Here is a 22870-nt window from a genome sequence, read left to right as displayed (position 1 = left end):
AATGGAAACTCATTAATTGATATAAATATTCATGTAGTGTAATGTAGAGTAGACTAAACAGTTATTCTAATGAACCCTATTTATTTCTACTCACTTGCATTTGTATTGACATATAATTTTTCATGATTATTTATAATAGCATGTAACAGCCTATACAGTATATGTGACACGGACGCTATAATGTAAAGTGTTGGCAAACGTCACTCTCTATTTTTTGCTGTGACTTTGTCATGCAGAACCGGTGACCGCACAGTTTACAAATGAGTGGACAAGCGGCCGCCCACTTCACTGACCAGACAGACAGAAATAAGTGTGCTTTAATTAGCCAATCACAAACTCGCCTCGCTCATTTTCACCAATCCGCTCCCTCATCGCGATCCTTCAGAATTCGTCATACTCCAGTATACCATCATGACATCAGTGTGATGTAATCCCAGGGGTCCAGTGAGCATTTAAACCCCCTTCACTCACCCTCATCATCATTTCAAACAGAGTTTCACTCCTGCAAACTGCGCAGCGACTTTTCCTTTCTCAAGACGAAGGAAAAAAGTGATATTCCTCCGAGTGTCCATTAAGAAGAAGCGACTACATTCAGCAAGGGGTTGAGAATTAAAAACGCGAGGCCGACCGCCTTGTAAACCGTAAATCGGATAATCTATCATCGTCCTGACAGAAGATCACTTTTCGCAAGTGTCCGCGAAAGCTCGTCTGTTTTTCTGTAACTTTTTGATCTGCTGAACGGCGCGCGCGCGCTCCTGACACTCACGCGCAAAATTGACGAGCTGCGAACTTCCAGCGTTATAAGTATAAAAGCAGCAGTCCCACCATGAGCAATTACACACATTTAGACGACCTGCCGCCGCAGTATTACCAAGGCACAGACCTTGGGGAAGAGGAAGAGGAGGAGATGCCGGCGACCGAGAAGGACCTGGCCGAGGACGCGCCGTGGAAGAAGATCCAGCAGAATACGTTCACCAGGTGGTGCAATGAACACCTCAAATGCGTTAACAAGGGCCTCACTGACCTGCAGAAAGACCTGGGCGACGGCCTCAAACTCATCTCGCTTCTGGAGGTCCTCAGTCAGAAGAAAATGTACAGAAAGCATCACGTCAGGCCAAACTTCAGACAGATGAAGCTGGAGAACGTGTCGGTGGCGCTGGAGTTTCTGGACAGGGAGAGAATCAAACTAGTGTCAATAGGTAAGATCTGCTCATCTTTTGTCTATTACAAAATATCTGTAAATTGAACAGCCTGGTAAATTTATGTTTTTCCCACTGAATTATGCTTTTAAATTGCATTATGGGGCCTTTATCTTTCCTACAAAAGTGTTTAATGTTGACATAACAATAAGCTGTTAGTACATTTTCCCTTATTTTTTTCAGACTTAATTCTTTAGGCTATATATTATATGTTAAACTATATATTGACTCTTAAACTACTAAAAAGTCACTCATTTTGTCAATTTTGTTTATATAGCACTATTAAACACAACCAAATGTTGACGAATGTGCTGCACAATACAAATCACAAAGAGAAAGATATAAAATTATAGCCAAAACAAACAATTCTCACTGATGAAATGCCAAATCAAAAAGGTAAGTTTTCAATCTAGATTTAAAAACAGACAGAGATGATATAGATCCTATACAGAGGGGCAAAGCATTACACAAGGTACCAGCTACTTCGAAAGCACGGTCACCCCTGCATTTCAGCCTTGACTTATGCATGATAGTCTCTTGATGACCGGGCTGATGTTCAGTCAACAGGTCTGACAAATAAGGAGCCAAGCCTTTTAGTGATTTAAAAACCAAGAGAAGAGTTTTAAAACTGACACGATAGTGCACAGGCAACCAGTGCAAAGAGCGTAAGACTGCTGTGAAGTGGTTATGTTTTTCACCATCAAAAGTGGACAGAGCAAAAATAAAACTCCCATAATGCAACTCACAACCGTAAATAAAAAGAAAACACCTGTGAATCACAAAATAGAGAACTTGTTTTAATTAAAAGATATTTTTTACAGTGTAATTTGTGAATGTATTGTTTATATGACTTATGAGAATGGGCTGTCAAGCATCAGAACAATAATGGCTGTTTTAAAGGGACAATTCACACAAACATGAAAACGTCCTCAACATTTACGCACACTCGAGTGATCGTAAACCTTTATGAGTTTCTTTCTTCTTTTAAATGCAAAGTAAGATATTCTGAAGCATATTGGGAAAAAATAGCCATTGACTTCCATATTTTTCCAATATTCCTTAATACTTTGTATTATTTTGTGTTCAACAAAAGGTCAAGTGGAAAATAAATGAATTATATTTTTACTTGATTTACTTGTATGCAACTTTAAGTTGTTTTTAAAAAATTATGACTTTTTATTTACATGATATAGCCACCAAAATGTCATTCAGTGTAGCAATATTGAACAATAACCATTTGATTACATTAAAAGACCCACCAATCCCAAATCATTTAACATGTTTTCTAGCAGATTTGTAAATGTATTTAACGTGGACACCAAATTGAGACATTTCCTATTTAACACATTTACATTATAAAACAAAAGACACAATACTTAATGTCATTATTATGCATTAATTAGATAGATTCACACTAAGAAAAATAGTTTATCCAAATGACTAAAGGAACTAAGCACCAATTAAGCTAAATTTTATGCTCAGTTAAATGATACATTAGAAATAGATCCTTATTAGAACTTCATATACTAGTCTTTCATTTGAAAAGTACATCAACAATAAGATTTGTACTAGCTTGGTTACACTATTTGTTGATCTATTCATTATTTATTAATAGAAATTACATGATCTCGCGCCAATAAATCTAGTTGTTGTTACTGCAGTGTTTGGTGCTTATAATCAGGCTATTTACACTCTTGTATCTCAGCGAGGTTGACTGCCAAATCTCTCTCTCACATAAAATTATCAGCAGTCAAATGCTCACTTCTTTACCTCACTTTAAAGCTGAGGTGTCGGGTCAGAGCCTGAGAGTAGTATTTCAGCAGTGTGCACAAGTAGTGTCAGTGAGATGGAAAATCATTTTATGGGCTAGTTATTTGTTGGGTAAAGGTGAAAGGTTATATCAGATTTGACCACTTAACTTGAAGGGTATTAATGAATGGTACAAGTAAAGATATCTCACTGCAGATTTGTAGTTAAAGGGATCGTTCACACAGAAATGAAAACTGACCCTCAAGTTTAATCCAACCTCCATGCGTTTCTTTCTTTTCTGTTGAACACAAAAGATGATGTTAGAAACTGGTAGCCATTGATATTTATAGTAGGATAATCCTAAAAAATATGATTGAAGTCAACAGCTTCCAGTTTCCAACCAATGGAGGAGAGTGATTAAATGATAACAGAAATGAAATCTTTGGGTGAACTATTCCTTTAAGAGGCCATTGTTTAGAGCTGCTGTTTAGGGTGTTTAGACTCTTCCTAAATGGACATGTGTTTAGGCATTTGACTTAAATAGTTAGATGTCTGTACATCAGTGTTGCTTCCGAGATGCTAAAGTAAACAGACAAAAGGGTATGTTTTTTCAAGAAATGTCACTTTACTGTGTTACTTCAGTCTTTGCAGTAGCATGGGTGTACTTGTTTGTTTGAATTTGGTAGTCATTGAAAATAATTGTTTATGTCAAAGTAACAACATGGGCTCATACTGAAAACGTAGCCCTATATACATTTCTGGAGATTACGAATTGTGTAGCCAGAGGAACGTATGGCAACATTTCATCTTTAAAACGAATGCTAACAGGCAGTATGAGAGCGTTTTCGTTTTCGCACGTACCAGCTGACCGCATACCTCCATATGGACAGCTTTTCCGCTGTTACTAGTTTGCCCAGTGGCTTGCTGCGTACATTGGCAGACTTGAGACGCAGAGCGGAGTTGAGTGCAACAACGAGGTTCAAGTCCTGCAAATAATGGTTCCAGAAAGCAGGCAAGACAAAATCAAAAGCCAAAAAAATTAAACAAACAAGTAAATAACTGGGTGAGAATGTGGTAAAATCTGAAAAAGTGGTAAAAATCAGGCTGCCGAGAGGGATTTTCTTTTTCTGGATTGCTTTTGAAAAACCTGCAGTTGGGTTTAGGGAAGTGGGTGGTTGCTGGTAAATCGGTGCTTTTTAAAACACTGTTGGTTAAGTTTAGGCAAAGAGGAGGGTGGCGCAGTCGATCGTCAGTCAGTCAGTCGACAGCGGCCTCTGGTGGATTTACCCGAGAACAGCGTCGATTCGTTTGGAGCCGTGTCTGAGTCCACTAGATCCATTCAGAGGTGCACCCAGCACTGTGAGTTCATCAACTCCTCTAGAAACTATACCTGGATAATGGAGGCTCTCAGTTTGATGAACTGTTGTCCGGTGTCAGCAGACGGATTTCCCCTTGGGACACCAACAACAGGCGCTACGTCATAATTACGCCCCTTCAAGAGCAAGCTCCTGATTGGTTAACATGGAACGAATGTCTGATAAAGTTCAGATTTTCAAACTCGAGCGATTCGTGCAGGATGTCTATTCATGCCTTTGCATTGACTTAACATGTAAATCACTCACGCTTGATGCTTCATCCGCATCTGGTGTGAACGTAGCATTAAAAAGCATACCCAGCGGCCTCTGGCAGATTCGTGAAAACAAAAACTGCAAAAAAACGAACCTCCTGGGTTGTAATTGGCACTCTTCTGAAATGTATAAATGAGTATGTAATCAGAATGAGCCTGGTTTGCGAAGTAACATGTCAATTATTGCTGGAAATTTCCAAAGTACCAGGCATTTTGAAAATGTAGAATCATCTGTTGAGTACACTGACATGCCAAGTTTTTGAAGTCTTCTTATGATTGGAAAGGATATCAAGTTGACTGTAGAGTTGACTGTAGAGTATGTCAGTTTGCAAAGTAACATGCATCCATTTGCTCAAACATTTTTCTTGCCTTTGACCTTTACAGACAGCAAAGCCATTGTAGACGGGAACCTGAAGCTGATTCTGGGTCTCATTTGGACGCTCATTCTCCATTATTCCATCTCCATGCCCATGTGGGATGACGAGGACGACGAGGAAGTTAAGAAACTGACTCCCAAACAGAGATTGCTGGGCTGGATTCAGAACAAGGTCCCAGAGTTGCCAATTAACAACTTCAACAAGGACTGGAGGGATGGCAAGGCTCTTGGTGCCCTAGTGGACAACTGCGCCCCTGGTAAGCAGACATTATCATATTATCAGGTGTAGCTGCTTGCTTGGTTTGACCTTGGTCAGTTGTGGTTGGGTGAGGCACACATTTCATGCTAATCCTTGACCATATTATATTTTGCTTGTTTTTTTAATGTATAAAGGGAAAGTTCGCCCAATAAAAAAACAGATAATAATTCACATATTTGGATGGAAGCATAGCTAATATCTAACGGTTGCCAGTGTTCTTTAAAAATAAACTCAGAAATGTTTGGACCCACTTGAGGGTGAGTAACTGATGAGTGTGTTTTCATTTTGGGGTGAACTATCCCTTAATGTGCCAGTGCACTTGAGCCTCATTTAGTTACTACAACTCAGTCATGATGACCTACTTCCTGCGTCTCTCTTTGCTTGCAGAGAACAGGGTAGTGAACTAAAGTGTTTACTTCAGTGCAGCTGATATGAAACAGTCCCTGTGCGACAGTCATGACCATACAGGGTGCTGCTGGCGTTTGACAAATCACAGCATTGCTGTTATCTTTATACATTTAGGCTAGAGTGTATATTTCTTTAGATGATTTTCATAAACAATTTCTAAACTACAGACAAGGTTTATAGTAGGCCTGATTGTCAGTGTTTTCTTCACTTTTATGTGCAGTTGTGGCCTAAAACATCATTTACTCATATCATTTTAACTCTTTATGTAGGTCTGTGCCCTGACTGGCAAACATGGGACCCAAACCAGCCTGTGGAAAATGCTCGTGAGGCCATGCAGCAGGCCGATGACTGGCTTGGAGTGCCACAGGTGAACATCCACTCAACATTAACACCACTTGTACAACAAATGAGTTATAGACTTCATTTCCACTTGGTATTAAACATGATCTTTCAGTCATCCATTCACAAGTGGTCGACTGTGAAGCATTACCACCTCATATTAGCATGTGTTCCAATGCATCTCTTGTGACCACTTGTGTTTGGATTTTGTTGAGACCCTGCCCTCTCATTTTATTACATTCTACAGAGTCACTTTCATGGGAGTGCTCTGTGAAGCCCAAAAGTAAGAAACAATTTGCTATAGGCCACTGGGTTATTAGAAAATGACTCAAAATTGCATTGACAAAACCATATCATAATACCAGGTGTAAATGGAGCCTTACACACTACTTCCATGAGCATTTGTGTGGTTTCAGCACTTTGACATACAGTGGTGCCTGCTCCATTATCTTCACTGGATAACTGTGAGATTCCAAGGATGGTGTAGAGTGTGTGTCATAAATTCTTGGGGTTGAATTCCCTGATGACTCTTAAAGGGATGTGGGAGGGGTCTGGCACCTGGTGAATCCTGCCCTTAGCTTGTTGAAAGCCACTCTTAAACCTCACCACTCTGTGGATAAATATAGTATGTGGCACAAGAGTTATGGTGAAAAAAAATGCTGGAGGGCGTGGCTTCTTTCTGCCTTGTTCATCCCATCGTAAACAAGCCCTCTGACTAGACGACTAGTTACTAGCACATACACAATTTGAAAGCAGTAATTAGAGAATGAAGCTCAGTATACTTATATCTCGTCTAATAAATGTTTAATCTCCAGGTGATTGCTCCAGAGGAAATCGTGGATCCAGATGTGGATGAGCATTCAGTGATGACATACCTCTCTCAGTTTCCCAAAGCTAAACTGAAGCCTGGAGCCCCTGTTAAGGCGAAGCAGCTGTACCCCAAAAAAGCCAAGGCCTATGGGCCAGGTGAGTAAACATAAACTGAGGCTCAGATTCCAAGTGCAGTTGTCTTAAAACATTACAAAAAGCACTTTTGCTATACGAAAGCTAATAAAGAGTTACACAATTAGTAATACCAAATATCCTTATTGATCGATTGATTGATTGAAAACAGGTATTGAGCCTCAGGGGAACATGGTTCTGAAACCAGCAGTGTTTACTGTTGAAACACTGGAGGCTGGACTTGGTGAAGTGATTGTATATGTAGAAGACCCGGAGGGTCACACTGAGGAGGTGAGAAATGACTGATATGTTTCTCTGACATACTATAAATGTAGCATCAATGTGGGAAAAGAATACCATTATTGACATTTTAAACTTCAATCCATCTTTTCATTTTATCAGGCCAAAGTTGTTGCAAACAATGACAAGAAAAGGACATTCTCTGTCACCTATGTGCCTAAGGTTGAGGGACCCCACAAGGTACGCATCTGTACAAGAACAGGATTCATTGTATATTGTCCATTTGAGGGATATATAAATAGTTTGCGGATATAAATAGTCATGGGTGTTCATTTATTCTTTTATTTCACAGGTGAAGGTACTCTTTGCTGGTCAGGACATTGATAAGAGCCCATTCATGGTGAATGTGGCAAAGGCTCTGGGTGATCCTAATAAAGTTCAAGCTCGGGGTCCAGGTTTGGAGGCGGAGGGCAATGTGGCCCACAAACCTACCTATTTTGACATCTACACTGCAGGTTAGCAGAAAGCTGTGAAGAAATTTGGAAGAATTGTGTTTTCTACATAAAGATGCGCTCATAGTTCTGTCTCACCTATTTCAGGTGCCGGGGCTGGAGATGTTAGTGTGGTCATTGTTGACCCTCAGAATAAAAACAACACTGTGGAAGTTATTCTAGAAAACAAGGGTGATAACATCTTCCGCTGCACCTACAAACCTGTGCTGGAAGGACCACACACCATCCATGTGACCTTTGCTGGGCAGCCCATTCCCAGCAGCCCCTTTAAAGTGCACATCTCTGAGGGTAAGCATCTGATTGTTCTTGTATATCTGGCTGTTCTTCCTGTGATTTCGATGAATGTCTTAGTCATTTTGGAAGAGAGGGCAACAATTAAAAAAACAGAACAAAACAAAACAAAAAAACATTATCTATTTTGTAGCACATCTTAAACCACCTGGAGCTCCAAAGCAGCTACCCCCTCAGAAAAAGAAAGGTGCGCCGCCAAAGAATTTTGGTCTGTCTTCTTGCGCACTACAATGTATAAAGCTTAGCTTCTTGCTTGTTTGCGACAGCTTGATTCCTATCATGCCTCAAAACACCCACATTGCGGCATGATAGAAAAGGGCAAAGCCAAAGTGTGTATGTATTGGAGAAAGTGGCATTGGGCTGAGTATGTAAATGTGGCATTTCCAAAGTTGTAACAGAGCAAAGTATTTTGGGTGCATCATTGTTTGTTTGGGTGCTCATAAAGTTACCACTCCAGTGATCTGGCAATGTCATGCTGGGGTCATTTTGTGTCTTTTTAAAAATGTCCTGTGTACTGCATATGTCAATGAGACTTGTCATAAATGAAGATCTGTGACCAAACAAAACAGCATAGCCATGTTCCATTTTGCCATGAAAGCAGCTCATCAGAAGCACAACACCTTGCTTTTCTTACTAACAGTGTCACACTCTCTGCATTTGAACATTCTGGGACATTTCTAGTTGGTTCATTTTGTTTTTTTCCCTATCAGCCAGCAATGCCAATGCCTGTCGTGCAACTGGCAGGGGATTACAGCCTAAGGGTGTTAGGGTTAAAGAAGTGGCAGATTTCACAGTTTTTACCAAAGGAGCAGGAACTGGGGAGCTGAAGGTGTCAGTGAAAGGTCCAGGTGAGTCATTTTTACACATTGTTAAAATGTATATTCTTACACAAACTCTTTCCAAGGAAACTTCATTGCTTGAATGCTTGATATTCTTGCTCATTAATTAATGTAGCTACATTTAGAAATGCTGAATACTGCATGCATCTCTTTTCAGGGGGAGTAGAGGTGCCTGTGAAAGTGCGTGATGTTGGTGATGGAGTGTTTAAGTGTGACTATTGTCCTGTTAAGCCTGGAAAATATACTGTAAACATCACATGGGGAGGACAACCTATCCCACGCAGGTGAGAGCTAGTAGTACAACTTAGTTAAACAGTGTAATGCAAATATAGAGAATCTTCTACGAGTCAGCATCTCTTCTTTGTATTCTATGTCCAGTCTAATCAATGTTTAAAATGTGTTGTTTTAGCCCATTTGAGGTGGAGGTCAGCAAGGAAGCTGGACCACAAAAGGTGCGGGCCTGGGGTCCTGGCTTGAAGACTGGAATGGTTGGCAAGTCAGCTGACTTTGTTGTTGAGGCTATTGGCACAGAAGTAGGAACACTAGGTAGGTAAATCTTGATGAGTAACTTATTCTAGTAACTCCTAGTAACCTATCTCTGGCTGATTTTCCTGGGTGTACCAATTTTCTTTAAAGGTTTTTCTATTGAGGGTCCCTCTCAAGCAAAGATAGAGTGTGATGATAAGGGTGATGGTTCCTGTGATGTGCGCTACTGGCCCACTGAAGCCGGAGATTATGCAGTTCATGTTGTCTGTGATGATGAAGATATTAAAGACAGCCCATTCATGGCCCATATCCTCCCAGCAGCCAATGATGTCTTTCCTGAGAAGGTGATTAACATATGATAAATAATGACCACTGAAAATAATCTCGTTTTCTTCAAATTTGCTATGAAGGTCAGTGTTATGTTATTTAATGGATCTCATGTGCAGGTCAAAGCATTCGGGCCAGGCTTGGAGCCCACTGGAGTTACTGTCAACAAGTCAACACAATTCACTGTTGATGCCCGAGAAGCGGGAAAAGGAGGTCTGAAGATCTATGCTCAGGTATGTCCAAATGTAATATGCTCAAAGGTTTTCAGTGTCGACAACGCAGTCCTACCAGTAGAATCAGGTCAAATATGAAATAACATATGTGCAAATGTGAATTTGGATATTTTGGACAAGCTTTCTAAATGGTTGGCCTTTCTCCTAGGATGCTGAGGGCTGTGTGATTGACATCCAGATTACTGATAAAGGAGATGGCACTTTTGTTTGTGTGTATGTTCCAACCAAGCCAGTGAAGCACACCATTATAATTACCTGGGGGGAGGTTAATGTACCCAAAAGTCCATTTAGAGTGAGTATTCCCACTGTAGTATTTTGGTTTGTATTATGCCATGATTGGTGAGATAAAATGAGTCCTTTTTTTCTTTGAGGTTTCACCTCTTGGTTTGCTCTCACTGCTAATTGGTCACTTAAAACTCTTGTCTTTAAAAGGTTCTTGTTGGTGAAGGCTGCCACCCTGACAAAGTCAAGGTCTATGGACCTGGAGTTGAGAAAACTGGCCTGAAGGCAAATGAGCCCACTTACTTCACTGTCGACTGTAGTGAAGCTGGACAAGGTTAGCATAATGAATGAATTTTTATAATGGCATAAATAATTGAGTGTTAGTATGGCTAACTAGTTTTACTGTCCTTTAGGAGATGTCAGCATTGGGATCAAATGTGCCCCTGGTGTGGTGGGTCCAGCGGAGGCGGATATAGATTTTGACATCATTAAAAATGACAATGACACCTTCACTGTCAAGTATACACCTCCTGGCCCTGGCCGTTACACCATCATGGTTGTCTTTGCAGATCAGGTAAAGCAGTGGACAAACATGTTTTTTGCTTGGACCCAATTGTTAACTAACGCTAATTGAACTTAACATCTCAAAGAAATATATATATTTACACAGGAAATCCCCAGCAGCCCGTTCAAAGTCAAGGTGGACCCATCTCATGATGCTGGTAAAGTCAAAGCTGAAGGTCCTGGAATTAACAAGACAGGTGGGTGTAATCCACGACTTTAAGAACTTAAGCCCTGGAGAAATTCAGATCAATTGACACAGCTTTACTTTACAGGTGTTCAGGTGGAAATTCCAACCCATTTCACAATCTTCACAAAAGGAGCAGGAAAGGCAAAACCAGAGGTGCATTTCAAAACGGCTGCCAAAGGAAATGCTGTAAAGGATTTTGAGATCATTGATAACCATGACTACTCCTACACTGTGAAGTACACAGCTCTTCATCAGGTCAGGGTTCGCTGTCGTCTGTTGTATTTTGAGTTTGATTTGAACAAATTTTATTTATGGAAATAACTGTTTTGTTTCATTAAATGCCAAATCCTCTGCAAATAGGGTGAGATGGCTATTGTGGTCACACACGGTGGGGATCCCATTCCCAAAAGTCCTTTCAAGATCACAGTCGCCCCTTCACTTGATCTTGGCAAAGTCAAAGTTCAAGGTCTTAATGAAAGTAAGCATTTTAACTCATAACTTTTCTTTTATAAAAATATTTTATAAAGGACTATACAATTATAAACCAGCTTATTCAATTTCAATTTAATCTGAAGACCCTGATTAACTAGTTCAGCTAAACTGTGTACTTGTAAGAGGCACTCTATGACTGGACACATTTGCTATAATAATGTGTAAACGCATACTGCTTTGATTTTAACTTAGTCCTGTGTGGGTTGCAGAAGTGGAAGTTGGAAAGGACCAGGAGTTTATTGTGAACACAAAAGGGGCTGGTGGACAGGGTAAGGTAAATGTGAGCATAACCTCACCCTCTGGCAGACCAATACCTTGTAAGCTGGAATCAGACAAGACAAACGAGGCAACCTGTGTGAAATACATCCCACCTGAGGAGGGCCATTACAAGGTAGACATCAGCTATGATGGGAACCCTGTTCCAGAAAGTCCCTTTTCTGTGGAGGGACTCATGCCTGCTGATCCTTCCAAGGTAAGATGGCATCTCACCTATAGATTTTGTGTTTAGTAACATAAATGAATAAGTTCTATAATAGGATGTTACTGGATTTTCCACTAGGTTCGGGCCTATGGACCAGGACTGAAGGGTGGTATTGTGGGCCAGCCAGCAAAGTTCACTATAGACACAAAAGGAGCAGGTGCTGGTGGTCTGGGTCTAACACTGGAAGGTCCCTGTGAGGCTAAGATTGAATGCCAAGACAATGGTGATGGAACTTGCTCAGTTGTCTACCTGCCCACAGAAGCTGGGGACTATAACATCAATATTCTCTATGGGGAGGCTCATATCCCTGGCTCTCCTTTTAAAGCAGTTGTCAAGCCTGCTCTGGATGCTGGCAAGGTTATAGCGAGTGGCCCAGGACTGGAAAGGGCCAAAGCTGGCGAGGTGGCCAGTTTCACAGTGGACTGCAGTAGAGCCGGAGAGGCTGAACTCACTATTGAGATTGTGTCAGATTCAGGGGCTCAAGCTGAAGTTTGCATTCAAAACAACAAAGATGGAACATTTTCTGTCACCTACACTCCACTCTTTCATGGGGTACACACTATTACCATTAAATATGGAGGTCAGCAGGTGCCCAAGAGCCCCATACATGTGAAAGTGGAGCCATCTGTGGACACTAGTGGAATTAAAGTCTATGGACCAGGAGTTGAGCCCAAAGGTACGGTTAAACAATAAAATAACAGTTTCCTGTGATTATTTTTCAATCCGTAAATCAATTATATATCGTCTGTGTTTGTCACCCAAGGGGTCCTCAGGGAGGTGACAACACATTTTATTGTGGATGCACGGGCCCATGCTAAGACCAAAGGAGGCAATCATGTTAAGATCCGGATCATCAATCCATCAGGCGCAAACACAGATGCTTATATTACTGATAAGGGTGATGGCACATATAGAGTGGAATATACAGCTTTCGAGGACGGTATGTAACTAAAATGCTTATATAAGAAACACACACACACATACATATAAATACACACACATACATATAGCTATAGCTATATATATATATATATATATATATATATATATATATATATATATATATATATATATATATATATATATATATATATATATATATATATATATATTCAGAGCTTTGGAGGGATAATGAATGAGGGTATTTGGCAGAAGCAGGGAGAGAGGTTATAAATAGGAAATTCATTGTAAAAAGAGATCATGAAATAGTTGTGTCCCTGACAAGGGCCAGCTCGTATTAATCCCGACAACAGCTGCAGGTCACTGTTAAAGCAGATCATTAGAAGCACTGCAAAACCTGAAAACTGTTCAACTGTAAAAGGTTCTTATTTCATACAATCAGTTCAATACGTGATACTTCAAATACAGTAATTTGAAAGACTATTTGCTATGAAGTATAAATGGCATAAAGCAGAATTCTTAAAATTGAAATAATTTTTGGATTTTTATAGGTTTGCACCTGATCGAGGTCTTTTATGATGATGTTGCTGTTCCTAAAAGCCCCTTTAAGGTGTCAGTTGTTGAAGGTTGTGACCCAACACGTGTCCGGGCTTATGGTCCAGGCTTGGAAGGTGGGATAGTCAACAAACCCAACTGCTTCACAGTAGAGACAAGGTACGCATATATAAAGGTCCAGAAAGAAATACAGTAAATTTTGCTTTAAAACTGGGTTAGATTTAAGTTATTTATTTCTCCATGCTTATATTTTAAGGGGTGCTGGGACAGCTGGTTTGGGCTTAACCATTGAAGGTGCATCAGAGGCTAAAATGCTCTGTAAAGACAACAAAGATGGTAGCTGCAGTGTTGAATATATGCCTTTCACTGCTGGAGACTACGATATCAATATTGCTTATGGAGGCCAACCTATTCCAGGTAAAATATTACTATTTTTAAATACATATAAACTACCTCTACATTATTATCTATACATATCCTTTTTATTTCAACTGTAAAACGTATTTTGTTTCTACTAATTTTAGGCAGTCCATTTCGGGTGCATGTTAAGGATGTTGTAGATGTCAGTAAGGTGAAGTGCTCTGGTCCTGGACTGGCTAACAAAGTTACTGCACATGTTCCACAAACCTTCACTGTGGACTGCAGCAAAGCTGGAGTGGCTCCTCTAGAGGTACAGCTGTATGGACCAAAAGGTAAATAAACCTGATATAAACTAATTACTTTGGTAGTAATTACTCCCAACACTGTCTTCAAAACGTTGAACATGTTCTATCTTTTAGGAACTCCGGAGCCTGTTGTTGTTAAAAACAATAGGGATGGAACACACACTGTCAACTACACCCCTGCGCAGGAGGGGCCACACACTGTGTCTGTTAAATATGCCAACCAAGAAGTACCTGGCAGGTAAGATCATAAAGGCATACATTTTAGACCAGGGTTGTCCAACGTTGTATTAAAGAAAGTGTGTTGGAGCTGAGTAGAGTCGAATGAAAGGCAAGATTTGATGCCGATATTTTGTTGGTATGACAACAATATGACTTAAGGAAATTTGTTTTCTTTCATTTTGTGATGGTAAACAGCCCTTACAAAGTTAATTCAGCTCCCTCGCATGATGCCAGTAAGGTACGTGCTAGTGGACCTGGCTTGGACACTACAGGAGTGGCTGCCAGTCTACCAGTGGAGTTTACCATTGATGCTCGTGATGCAGGGAAAGGCCTTCTGACAGTTCAAATCCTAGTAAGCTTTCTTCATATATAAATATAAGAAAGAAGGAATATATTGCAAAAGCAGTACATTTAAACGCTGTTTGTTCCATTTTAGGATCCAGAAGGAAAACCGAAAAAAGCCAGCATTCATGACAACAAAGATGGAACCTACACTGTGTCTTATGTACCAGACATGACTGGCCGCTACACCATAACTATCAAATATGGCGGCGATAACATTCCATATTCACCTTACAATGTCCAAGCCTTTCCTACTGGTGATGCCAGCAAGTGTCTGCTCACAGGTATCATTTCCATTTTGGTGATTTGTGATTTGTTTTCAAAGCTTTGTACTCTTGTTTTACTGATTTTTATTTATTTTTTGCTTGCGTGCAGTGTCTATTGGTGGACATGGTGTTGGTAAGAATCAGAAATTTGATGTACATTGTATAAATTCCAATACTTCTAGTGATACATTCAATGAGATATTAACTATGTTTTTATTTGAGCAGAAAGCCTTGGGCCCAATATCCAGATGTCGGAAGAGACAGTCATCACTGTGGATGCAAAGGCTGCTGGAAAAGGAAAGGTAACATGCACAGTTCAGACCCCGAATGGCATGGAGCTGGATATGGATGTTACAGAAAATCCCGATGGCACCTTCGACATATATTACACGGCACCCGAGCCGGGAAAATATGTCATCACAATCCGCTTTGGAGGTCAACACATTCCAAAAAGCCCTTTTCAAGTCATGGTGAGTGATATTACTGGACAGGTGTGTTGAAGTGTGCCATGACAGATAGTTCTGTTGATATTGATACCAGGGATATTAAAACAGAAAGGGATTTGAAAAAATATGGTCCAAATATTTAAGGCTGCAAAGGCAGAATGACAACTGCACATTGTTTAAAGTGTTGCTTGTTCTTTGTAATCTCAGGCTACAGATCAACCTGTTGCCCCGAGAGAGGACACCAAACCCATGTTTCAACCTCTGAATTTAGTTATCCCATTCACTGTCCAGCAAGGAGAGCTCAGTGGTAACATCCCAAATCACATTTATTTCATGTAAAATTTCTTCTACTCCTGTGCGTTGTAGTCTGAAGTACACCACACTTGTTTTACTTGCAGGAGAAGTGCGCATGCCCTCTGGAAAGACAGCTCGTCCATTCATTAGGGACAACAAAGATGGGACGGTCACAGTGCAGTTTCAGCCAACAGAGAGAGGCTTGCATGAAATGGACATAAAGTACGATGGCAACCACATCCCAGGTTAGATCTGCATTTGACATTATGTGCAAAACTTACAATCTTCAAAGACATAATCATGACTCGATCGCAATTATGTTCACAGGAAGCCCTTTGCAGTTCTATGTTGATGTAACGAACAGTGGAATGGTCACAGCCTATGGACCCGGTCTATGCCATGGAACGGTCAATAAACCAGCCTCTTTCACTGTTGTCACTAAGAATGCAGGACAAGGCATGTAAAGTAGTTGTGTCAAAACAAATGCACATGTATTTATTCTTAAAACCAAAAACTGACAGCTTTGTTTGTCTTTTATAGGAGGTTTATCCCTTGCTGTTGAGGGTCCATCTAAAGCTGAAATCAGCTGTAAGGACAATAAAGATGGCACCTGCACTGTGTCCTACTTGCCGACGGCACCGGGCGATTACAACATCATTGTCAAGTTTGACAACAGCCATATCCCTGGCAGCCCCTTCACAGCAAAGATCACTGGTATATGACAAGCAATGAATCACTTCTGTTTTAAAAAATAGATGTGGTAAATATAGCTAAATTCCAGATCACCCTTTGTTCATGTAGGTGACGATTCACTCCGACGTTCTCAACTGAATGTTGGCACAGCAGCAGATGTCTCACTAAAGATCACAGAAACTGACCTGAGCTATCTGACAGCTAGCATCAAAGCTCCATCAGGAAAGGAGGAACCTTGCCTACTGAAGAGATTGCCCAATCGGCACATTGGTAAGCAATTTATGCCATGGAATGATTTCTTTATTTACCCGATTTACATTGTTTAATTCATTTAATAATTGTTTTCCTTGCCTAGGTCTCTCCTTTACCCCAAAGGAAGTGGGGGAGCATGAGGTCAGTGTAAGGAAAAGTGGAAAACATGTGAACAACAGCCCTTTCAAGATTATGGTTGGACCATCTGAAATCGGAGAAGCCAGCAGGGTCAAGGCTTTTGGTAAAGGACTAGTTGAAGCACACACCTTTGAAGTGGCCGAGTTTTTTGTGGACACTAGAAATGCTGGTATGCTCTTGCATTTTTTACTCTTATGTCCTTTTGATCTTGAGGTTCTGGCACCTTGCTGTAATAACCTTAATTAATGTGATTTGCATTATGCCTTGGTTTGAAAGGATATGGAGGACTTGGATTGTCAATTGAGGGTCCAAGTAAAGTGGATATCAACTGTGACGATGTGGAAGATGGAACATGCAAAGTGACATATTGCCCAACTGAACCAGGCAACTACATCATCAATGTCAAATTTGCAGACAAACACATACCAGGTTAGTTTTGAGGCTCTTTAAAATGACATGATCTGGCAGTCCATTGCAGACTGTAATAAAGATTTGTAAAATTTTTCTTGCTCATCCCACTCTATAGGAAGTCCATTTACAGTGAAGGTAACAGGAGAAGGAAGAATGAAGCAGAGTATAACAAGGAAAAGGCAAGCTGCCTCTATTGCATCAGTAGGCAGTGCATGCGACCTAAACCTAAAAATTCCAGGTAAATACCAACACAAGAGATTCAAAGACACAATTAACAATCATGCTATTATCCACAGTGCCTGAAAACTTTTGGATTTATTTCTTCATAGGAAATTGGTTTCAAATGCTGTCAGCACAGGAGCGCTTAACTCGTACCTTCACTCGCAGCAGCCATACTTACACACGTACAGAGCGCACAGAAATCAGCAAGACACATGGTGGTGAGACTAAGCGGGAGGTACATGTAGAGGAGAGCACACAGGTTGGCGGCGGTGGCGGCGACCCTTTCAGAGATGTATTTGAATCCTTCCTGGGAAGAGACAGACTGGGTAGCTTTGGTACAATCCGGCAAGAAGGTAAAGATGAGTCCTTGTTGTTGGGCACAACAGCTTTTCTTCAGCTTTTATGCGATTGCTTACTTCATCGATTTTCCCCTTTTCAGGAGAAACAGGGATCCAGGGAATGACAGCCCAGGTCACCAGCCCTGGTGGAAATCTGGCAGATGCAGAGATCGTTGATAGTGGAAACAGTACCTACAGAGTCCGTTTTGTGCCTACTGAAATGGGTTCTCACACTGTCAACGTCAAATACAGGGGCGAGCATGTACCTGGAAGCCCCTTCCAGTTTACAGTTGGGCCACTTGGGGAAGGAGGTTTCCACAAGGTCCGGGCTGGAGGCACAGGCCTAGAGAGAGCTGTCGCAAAAGTTCCCGGTATGTTTTAAACAGATTTTGTTTCTTCTAATCATTTTGTAGTGATAATATGATATATTGCATTTCATTAAAAAATATTTTATGATCTTAGCTGAATTCAGTATTTGGACAAGAGAGGCTGGAGCAGGCGGTCTGTCCATTGCTGTAGAAGGGCCGAGCAAGGCTGAAATCAACTTTGAGGACAGAAAAGATGGATCTTGTGGTGTTACCTATGTTGTGCAAGAGCCTGGTAAGGTTATTTGCTAAGATTACGCTCAATTATCAAAGCCAGTAGAAATTATTGCCTTCTCATGGTTCATTTCTTCTCTCAGGTGACTATGAAGTTTCTATCAAGTTCAATAATGAGCATATCCCAGACAGTCCCTTTGTTGTTCCTGTTGCCACACTATCAGATGATGCACGACGACTTACTGTTACAAGCCTTCAGGTAAGCTAAGACGCCAACATGCTTGATGCATCAAGAAGTAAACTGGTGAGGCTGCATTATAAAGTCCAATATGAAATTCATTTGGAGTTTAAATAGTAGTTTGCTACAGTTTCTGAGAGTGAACCGTTCAGAAAATAGACACTAACTAAACGTTAGATCGTATAACATGCATTGACCATGTAGGAGCAACTATATCAGTGAAACAAAAGCCAGAAAAACTTTTCCTGCTCACAGACTCATGGCATTTATTTTTGTCTCTGAACTGTAATTGGACTCCATGTCTGTCCAGGGTCATACTATTATTTTTTTTTAGCTGGGATTAAGTGTTCTTAAGTGTGTTATGCATTCATCCATCTGCATGAATGCAAGTATTTGAGTGAGTCAGAAATCAAACCTTCTTTTCTCTTTTCATTTGCAGGAAAAGGATTTAAAGGTTAATCAGGAAGCTTCATTTGCAGTTCAGAGGAATGGAGCGAGGGGTGTCATAGATGCAAAAGTTCACGCTCCATCTGGTGTGGTAGAGGAGTGTTATGTCACCGAATTGGATAGTGGTGAGTTGTATTGTTGATGTGATTTTTGTTCGATTAAAAGGCAACACTTTATAATTCTCTCTTTATACCAATTATAAATATTCTCTCCTCAACCCCTTCACAGACAAAAATGCAATTCGCTTCATTCCACGTGAGAATGGTGTTCATTCAATCGACGTGAAGTTTAATGGAAGCCACATCCCAGGCAGCCCATTCAAAGTCCGTGTGGGAGAAGCAGAAAGTGTTGGAGATCCAGGAATGGTGTCTGCTTTTGGTCCTGGACTTGAGGGTGGACGCACAGGTATTGGTCCACTTACAAATTAATAAAATCTAATGATAGTTAAAAGATTGGTTCCCTCCAGGAATGAAAATGACCTCATCATTTACTCAACCCTTTGTTATCCAAGATATTCATTTCTTTCTTCAGTTGAAAGTAAATGTTTTTAAGGAGAAGATTCGCAGATGTATCTCCATATGTTGGATTTCTATGATCCTCAATGTTTTGTTCCAGTTTAAATGCAGTTTCGATGGCTCTAAATGACCCAAGCCAAGGAATAAGAGTAATACCTAGCAAAACAATTGTCAATTTTCTAAGAAAGTTCACAACTATATATGTTGTATCCACAAAAACTTGCATCCCAGACCTAGTGCAAGGCTATTGTATTACAAGGGGGGAAATTTCCATAAATTCTTATTATACAAATTAATCAATCCTTTAATGATTATTCTGACAACATGGCCGTAGTTTTTTCCTGCAAATAATCCTTTGCTCTTACTATTCTGTAGGAGTCCCATCTGAGTTTGTCGTCAACACATGCAAGGCTGGTTCTGGTGCTTTATCTGTTACTATTGACGGTCCCTCAAAAGTCAAAATGGATTGCAATGAGTGCCAAGAAGGTTACAAAATCTCTTACACACCAATGGCACCAGGAAACTATCTCATATGCATTAAATATGGTGGGCCACAGCATATTGTTGGCAGCCCCTTCAAAACAAAGGTCACAGGTAAAGTAGGATGCATATTTCCTAACTAATTAATCAGCATTATGTCTCAAATGCTGTAATTTAGCTTTCTGTCTCTTACTCTAGGTATGCGTCTTTCTGGGGGCCACAGTTTGCACGAAACTTCATCAGTCATTGTGGAAACTGTTACCAAGTCCTCAAAGATGGCCGGAGCCTACAGCTCTCTGACCAGCTCTATGCCAACCTCAGACGCCAGTAAAGTCGTGTGTCACGGTGCTGGCCTTTCCAAAGCCTTCGTGGGTCAGAAGAACAGTTTTTCTGTCGACTGCAGTAAAGCAGGTAAAAGACCAAAAAAGGTCAATAATGGATTAGAGCAGGGGTGTCCAAACTTGGTCCTGGAGGGCCGGTGTCCTGCAGATTTTAGCTCCAACTTGTCGACACACCTGCACAGATGTTTCTAGAAAGGCTAGTAAGAGCTTGATTAGCTGGCCCAGGTGTGTCTGATTGGAGTAGAACTAAACTTTGTAGGACACCAGCCCTCCAGGACAGAGTGGACAACCCTTTTTTAGAGGCTAGAAAAGACTGAATTGTATATAGGACGACTAGTTGTGTTATTTTAAGTTGTGTTAAGTTTTTTTTTTTTTAATAGGACATATTCTGGCCAGGAGTTTCACAGTTTAAAAAATGTTGGGTCAAATATGGACAAACCCAAAAGTCAGGTTTAAAAATGTAATTTAAAATAAAAAATAACCCAACAGTGGGTTTACCCATAATTGAACCAATGTTAGGTTCCAAGTTTTGGCAATTTTCAAAGTGCAATCTGTATCTGCAGATGGTTCATATACATTCTAATTGCTCTCGTTGTACTTTCATATCTTATAAAACAACCAATTTATGCATTGCAGTGCCAGTTCATTGAACTAAAACAATTGAGGATTGGTCAAGTTAAGTACTCTTAAACAAATTGCTCGATTGTCACAACGTTGGGTCAAAAATGGACAAACCCAATGTTGAGTTAATTTTTTTTCAAATAAATTTTTATGACACTTTTTAATCTAACAGTGTTTCTGTTCTTACAACAACCCCACTTTTTTTTAAAGAATGCCTACACATTATTGGTCAAACTACTTTTTAATCATTACCTTCACCAAGTATGAAAACAAAGCCAAATACATGGTCAGAATATGTCCCCCCTATGTCCCATATGTCCCAACCCCAATCAGAGACACCTGGGCTAGCTAATCAAGCTCCTAAGCTGCGGTCACACTAGAGTTTGTGTGTGCGAAATTCTGTCGTGCGGAGCTGCGAAAAGGGGCGGGATTAAACGAGATGATTAGACATTAAAAAAAGCGAGCGATTGCTCCATGTTTTAAATTTCTGTCCAGAGAGGTCCTGTTTTGATCCTCGATTGGTCTCACGCAGTCAAGTGATGCGATTTCGCAGGTCAGAATTCACCAAGCTTGAAATTTGCACCGCAGCAACCTGCGAAACTTGACGCACGAACCTGCGTTTCCGGTCAGACGCATTCGCGTGCGTATGAATGGAAGTCTGTGGGAGGAAAAGCCCAGTGTGACCGCAGCTTTAGTAGGCTTGCTAGAAATGTCCTGGGAGGTGCGTTGAGGCAAGTTGGAGCTAAACTCTGCAGGACACCAGCCCTCCAGGACCGGGTTTGGGCAGCCCTGCTCTAGATTGACAGTGCTTCCTTTGTCTAAACCACAGGTGTCAAATCCAGAACGCGGAGGGCCACAGCTCTGCACAGTTAAGTTCCAGCCCTAATTAGACACACTTGATAAAACTAATTGAGTCCTTCAGTTTTGTTAGAGACCTGCAGGTAATTGTGTGAAAGCAGGGTTGGAACTAAACCGTGCAGAGCTGCGGCCCTTCAAGAACTGGATTTGACATCTGTGCCATAAACTCTCAGAAATAAAAGGTACAGAAGGTGTCACTAGGGCAGTACCTTTTCAATATATATATTTATAGTCACTCGAGAACTGAGAATGTAGCTGATTATAGCTGAGAATGTAGTTATTATACAAAATGTTTCTTTCTTTCAGGTACAAACATGCTCATGGTTGGTGTCCACGGTCCCAGAACTCCATGTGAAGATGTGACAGTCAAGCATATGGGAAACAAGCTTTACAATGTGACCTACACCGTGAAGGAGAAAGGAAACTATGTAGTGATTGTTAAATGGGGGGACGAAACTATACCAGGGAGTCCTTTCCATGTAAGCGCTCCTTAAACACATAAAGTCAAACCCTATATAAAATATTTGCTTAATCCAGGAGAAAGAATGTGGAGTGAAAGGCTTATTTTTAAGACTGAAGCTTATTTTAGAGGCCAATGACCTTTATTTATTTAATGCTAGCCTGTTTGACTCAAGTGTATTTTAATACTGTTTCGGATGCTGTTTATTGTTAAGAGAGTCAATTTAAGTTTAAAATTAATTAAATAGGTATATCTACCTAATTCTGTTTTGTTTAACCACCTAAAGAAAATATATGTGTATTGTATTGAGGGAGATTTATTGTTCTTCGAGGCACTTTTGATGGTCATGGGACATCACAGCAATATTGGTTTTGTGTTCCGACAATGTATAGATGTATCTGCTTTTATATGCTTTATAGAATGTTATTTTATGATCTTAACCAACTATTTAATATGCATTTGGAAACTGAAATAAAGAATAAAACTAAGTGTGCTGTTTGTGTTTGGTTTTGTCATTGTGTGCAGACATATAATAAATGTGCAATGAATACTTTGCTTTCTCAAGTGAATCCTAGATTTGCTTCAGTCCTGAAATCCTCTTGGACCAGATTGCATACATGCTGCATCCTGAAATGTGGGGAAGTTCGTTCATTTTTTTTCGACTTAGTCCCTTTATTCATCAGGGGTCAGCACAGCGGAATGAACCACCAACTTATCCAGCATTTGTTTTACACAGCGGATGCCCTTCCAGCCGCAGTACTGGAAAACATCCATACACACTCATTCACACACATACACGATGGCCAATTTAGTTTATTCAATTCACCTATAGCGCATGTGCTTGGATTATAGGAAAA

General features: G+C 40.5%; 1 protein-coding gene across 2 annotated transcripts; it reads left to right on the top strand.

Annotated features, from left to right (window-relative positions):
• Positions 1 to 494: 494 nt before the first annotated feature.
• On the top strand, positions 495 to 22501 carry flnca (filamin C, gamma a (actin binding protein 280)). 2 transcript variants are annotated; one of them, XM_056452344.1, is made up of 48 exons: positions 495 to 1199; positions 4960 to 5208; positions 5888 to 5985; positions 6773 to 6923; positions 7072 to 7190; positions 7302 to 7379; positions 7492 to 7654; positions 7739 to 7939; positions 8076 to 8129; positions 8653 to 8790; positions 8939 to 9065; positions 9191 to 9327; positions 9418 to 9611; positions 9714 to 9827; positions 9976 to 10119; positions 10260 to 10383; positions 10463 to 10623; positions 10720 to 10810; positions 10886 to 11055; positions 11161 to 11278; positions 11502 to 11764; positions 11852 to 12449; positions 12537 to 12713; positions 13225 to 13387; positions 13485 to 13645; positions 13753 to 13920; positions 14008 to 14131; positions 14308 to 14464; positions 14549 to 14738; positions 14830 to 14853; positions 14946 to 15190; positions 15374 to 15473; positions 15565 to 15705; positions 15788 to 15916; positions 16001 to 16174; positions 16262 to 16423; positions 16509 to 16712; positions 16820 to 16972; positions 17070 to 17192; positions 17284 to 17529; positions 17616 to 17885; positions 17977 to 18114; positions 18197 to 18312; positions 18731 to 18863; positions 18967 to 19143; positions 19629 to 19847; positions 19932 to 20144; positions 21860 to 22501. In XM_056452344.1, exons 1-48 carry the CDS (start codon positions 827 to 829, stop codon positions 22045 to 22047), a joined length of 8160 nt encoding a protein of 2719 aa, XP_056308319.1. In that variant the 5' UTR covers positions 495 to 826; the 3' UTR covers positions 22048 to 22501. The 2 variants fall into 2 exon arrangements, with proteins under 2 accessions (XP_056308319.1, XP_056308320.1); XM_056452345.1 differs by lacking the exon at positions 8076 to 8129.
• Positions 22502 to 22870: the final 369 nt, after the last annotated feature.

Source organism: Danio aesculapii, chromosome 25 (genome assembly GCF_903798145.1).
Source record: "Danio aesculapii chromosome 25, fDanAes4.1, whole genome shotgun sequence".
Classification (NCBI taxonomy): Eukaryota; Metazoa; Chordata; class Actinopteri; order Cypriniformes; family Danionidae; genus Danio; species Danio aesculapii.
The sequence above is the reverse complement of the archived record's forward strand: the minus strand, read 5'-3'. Positions and strand labels throughout refer to the sequence as shown.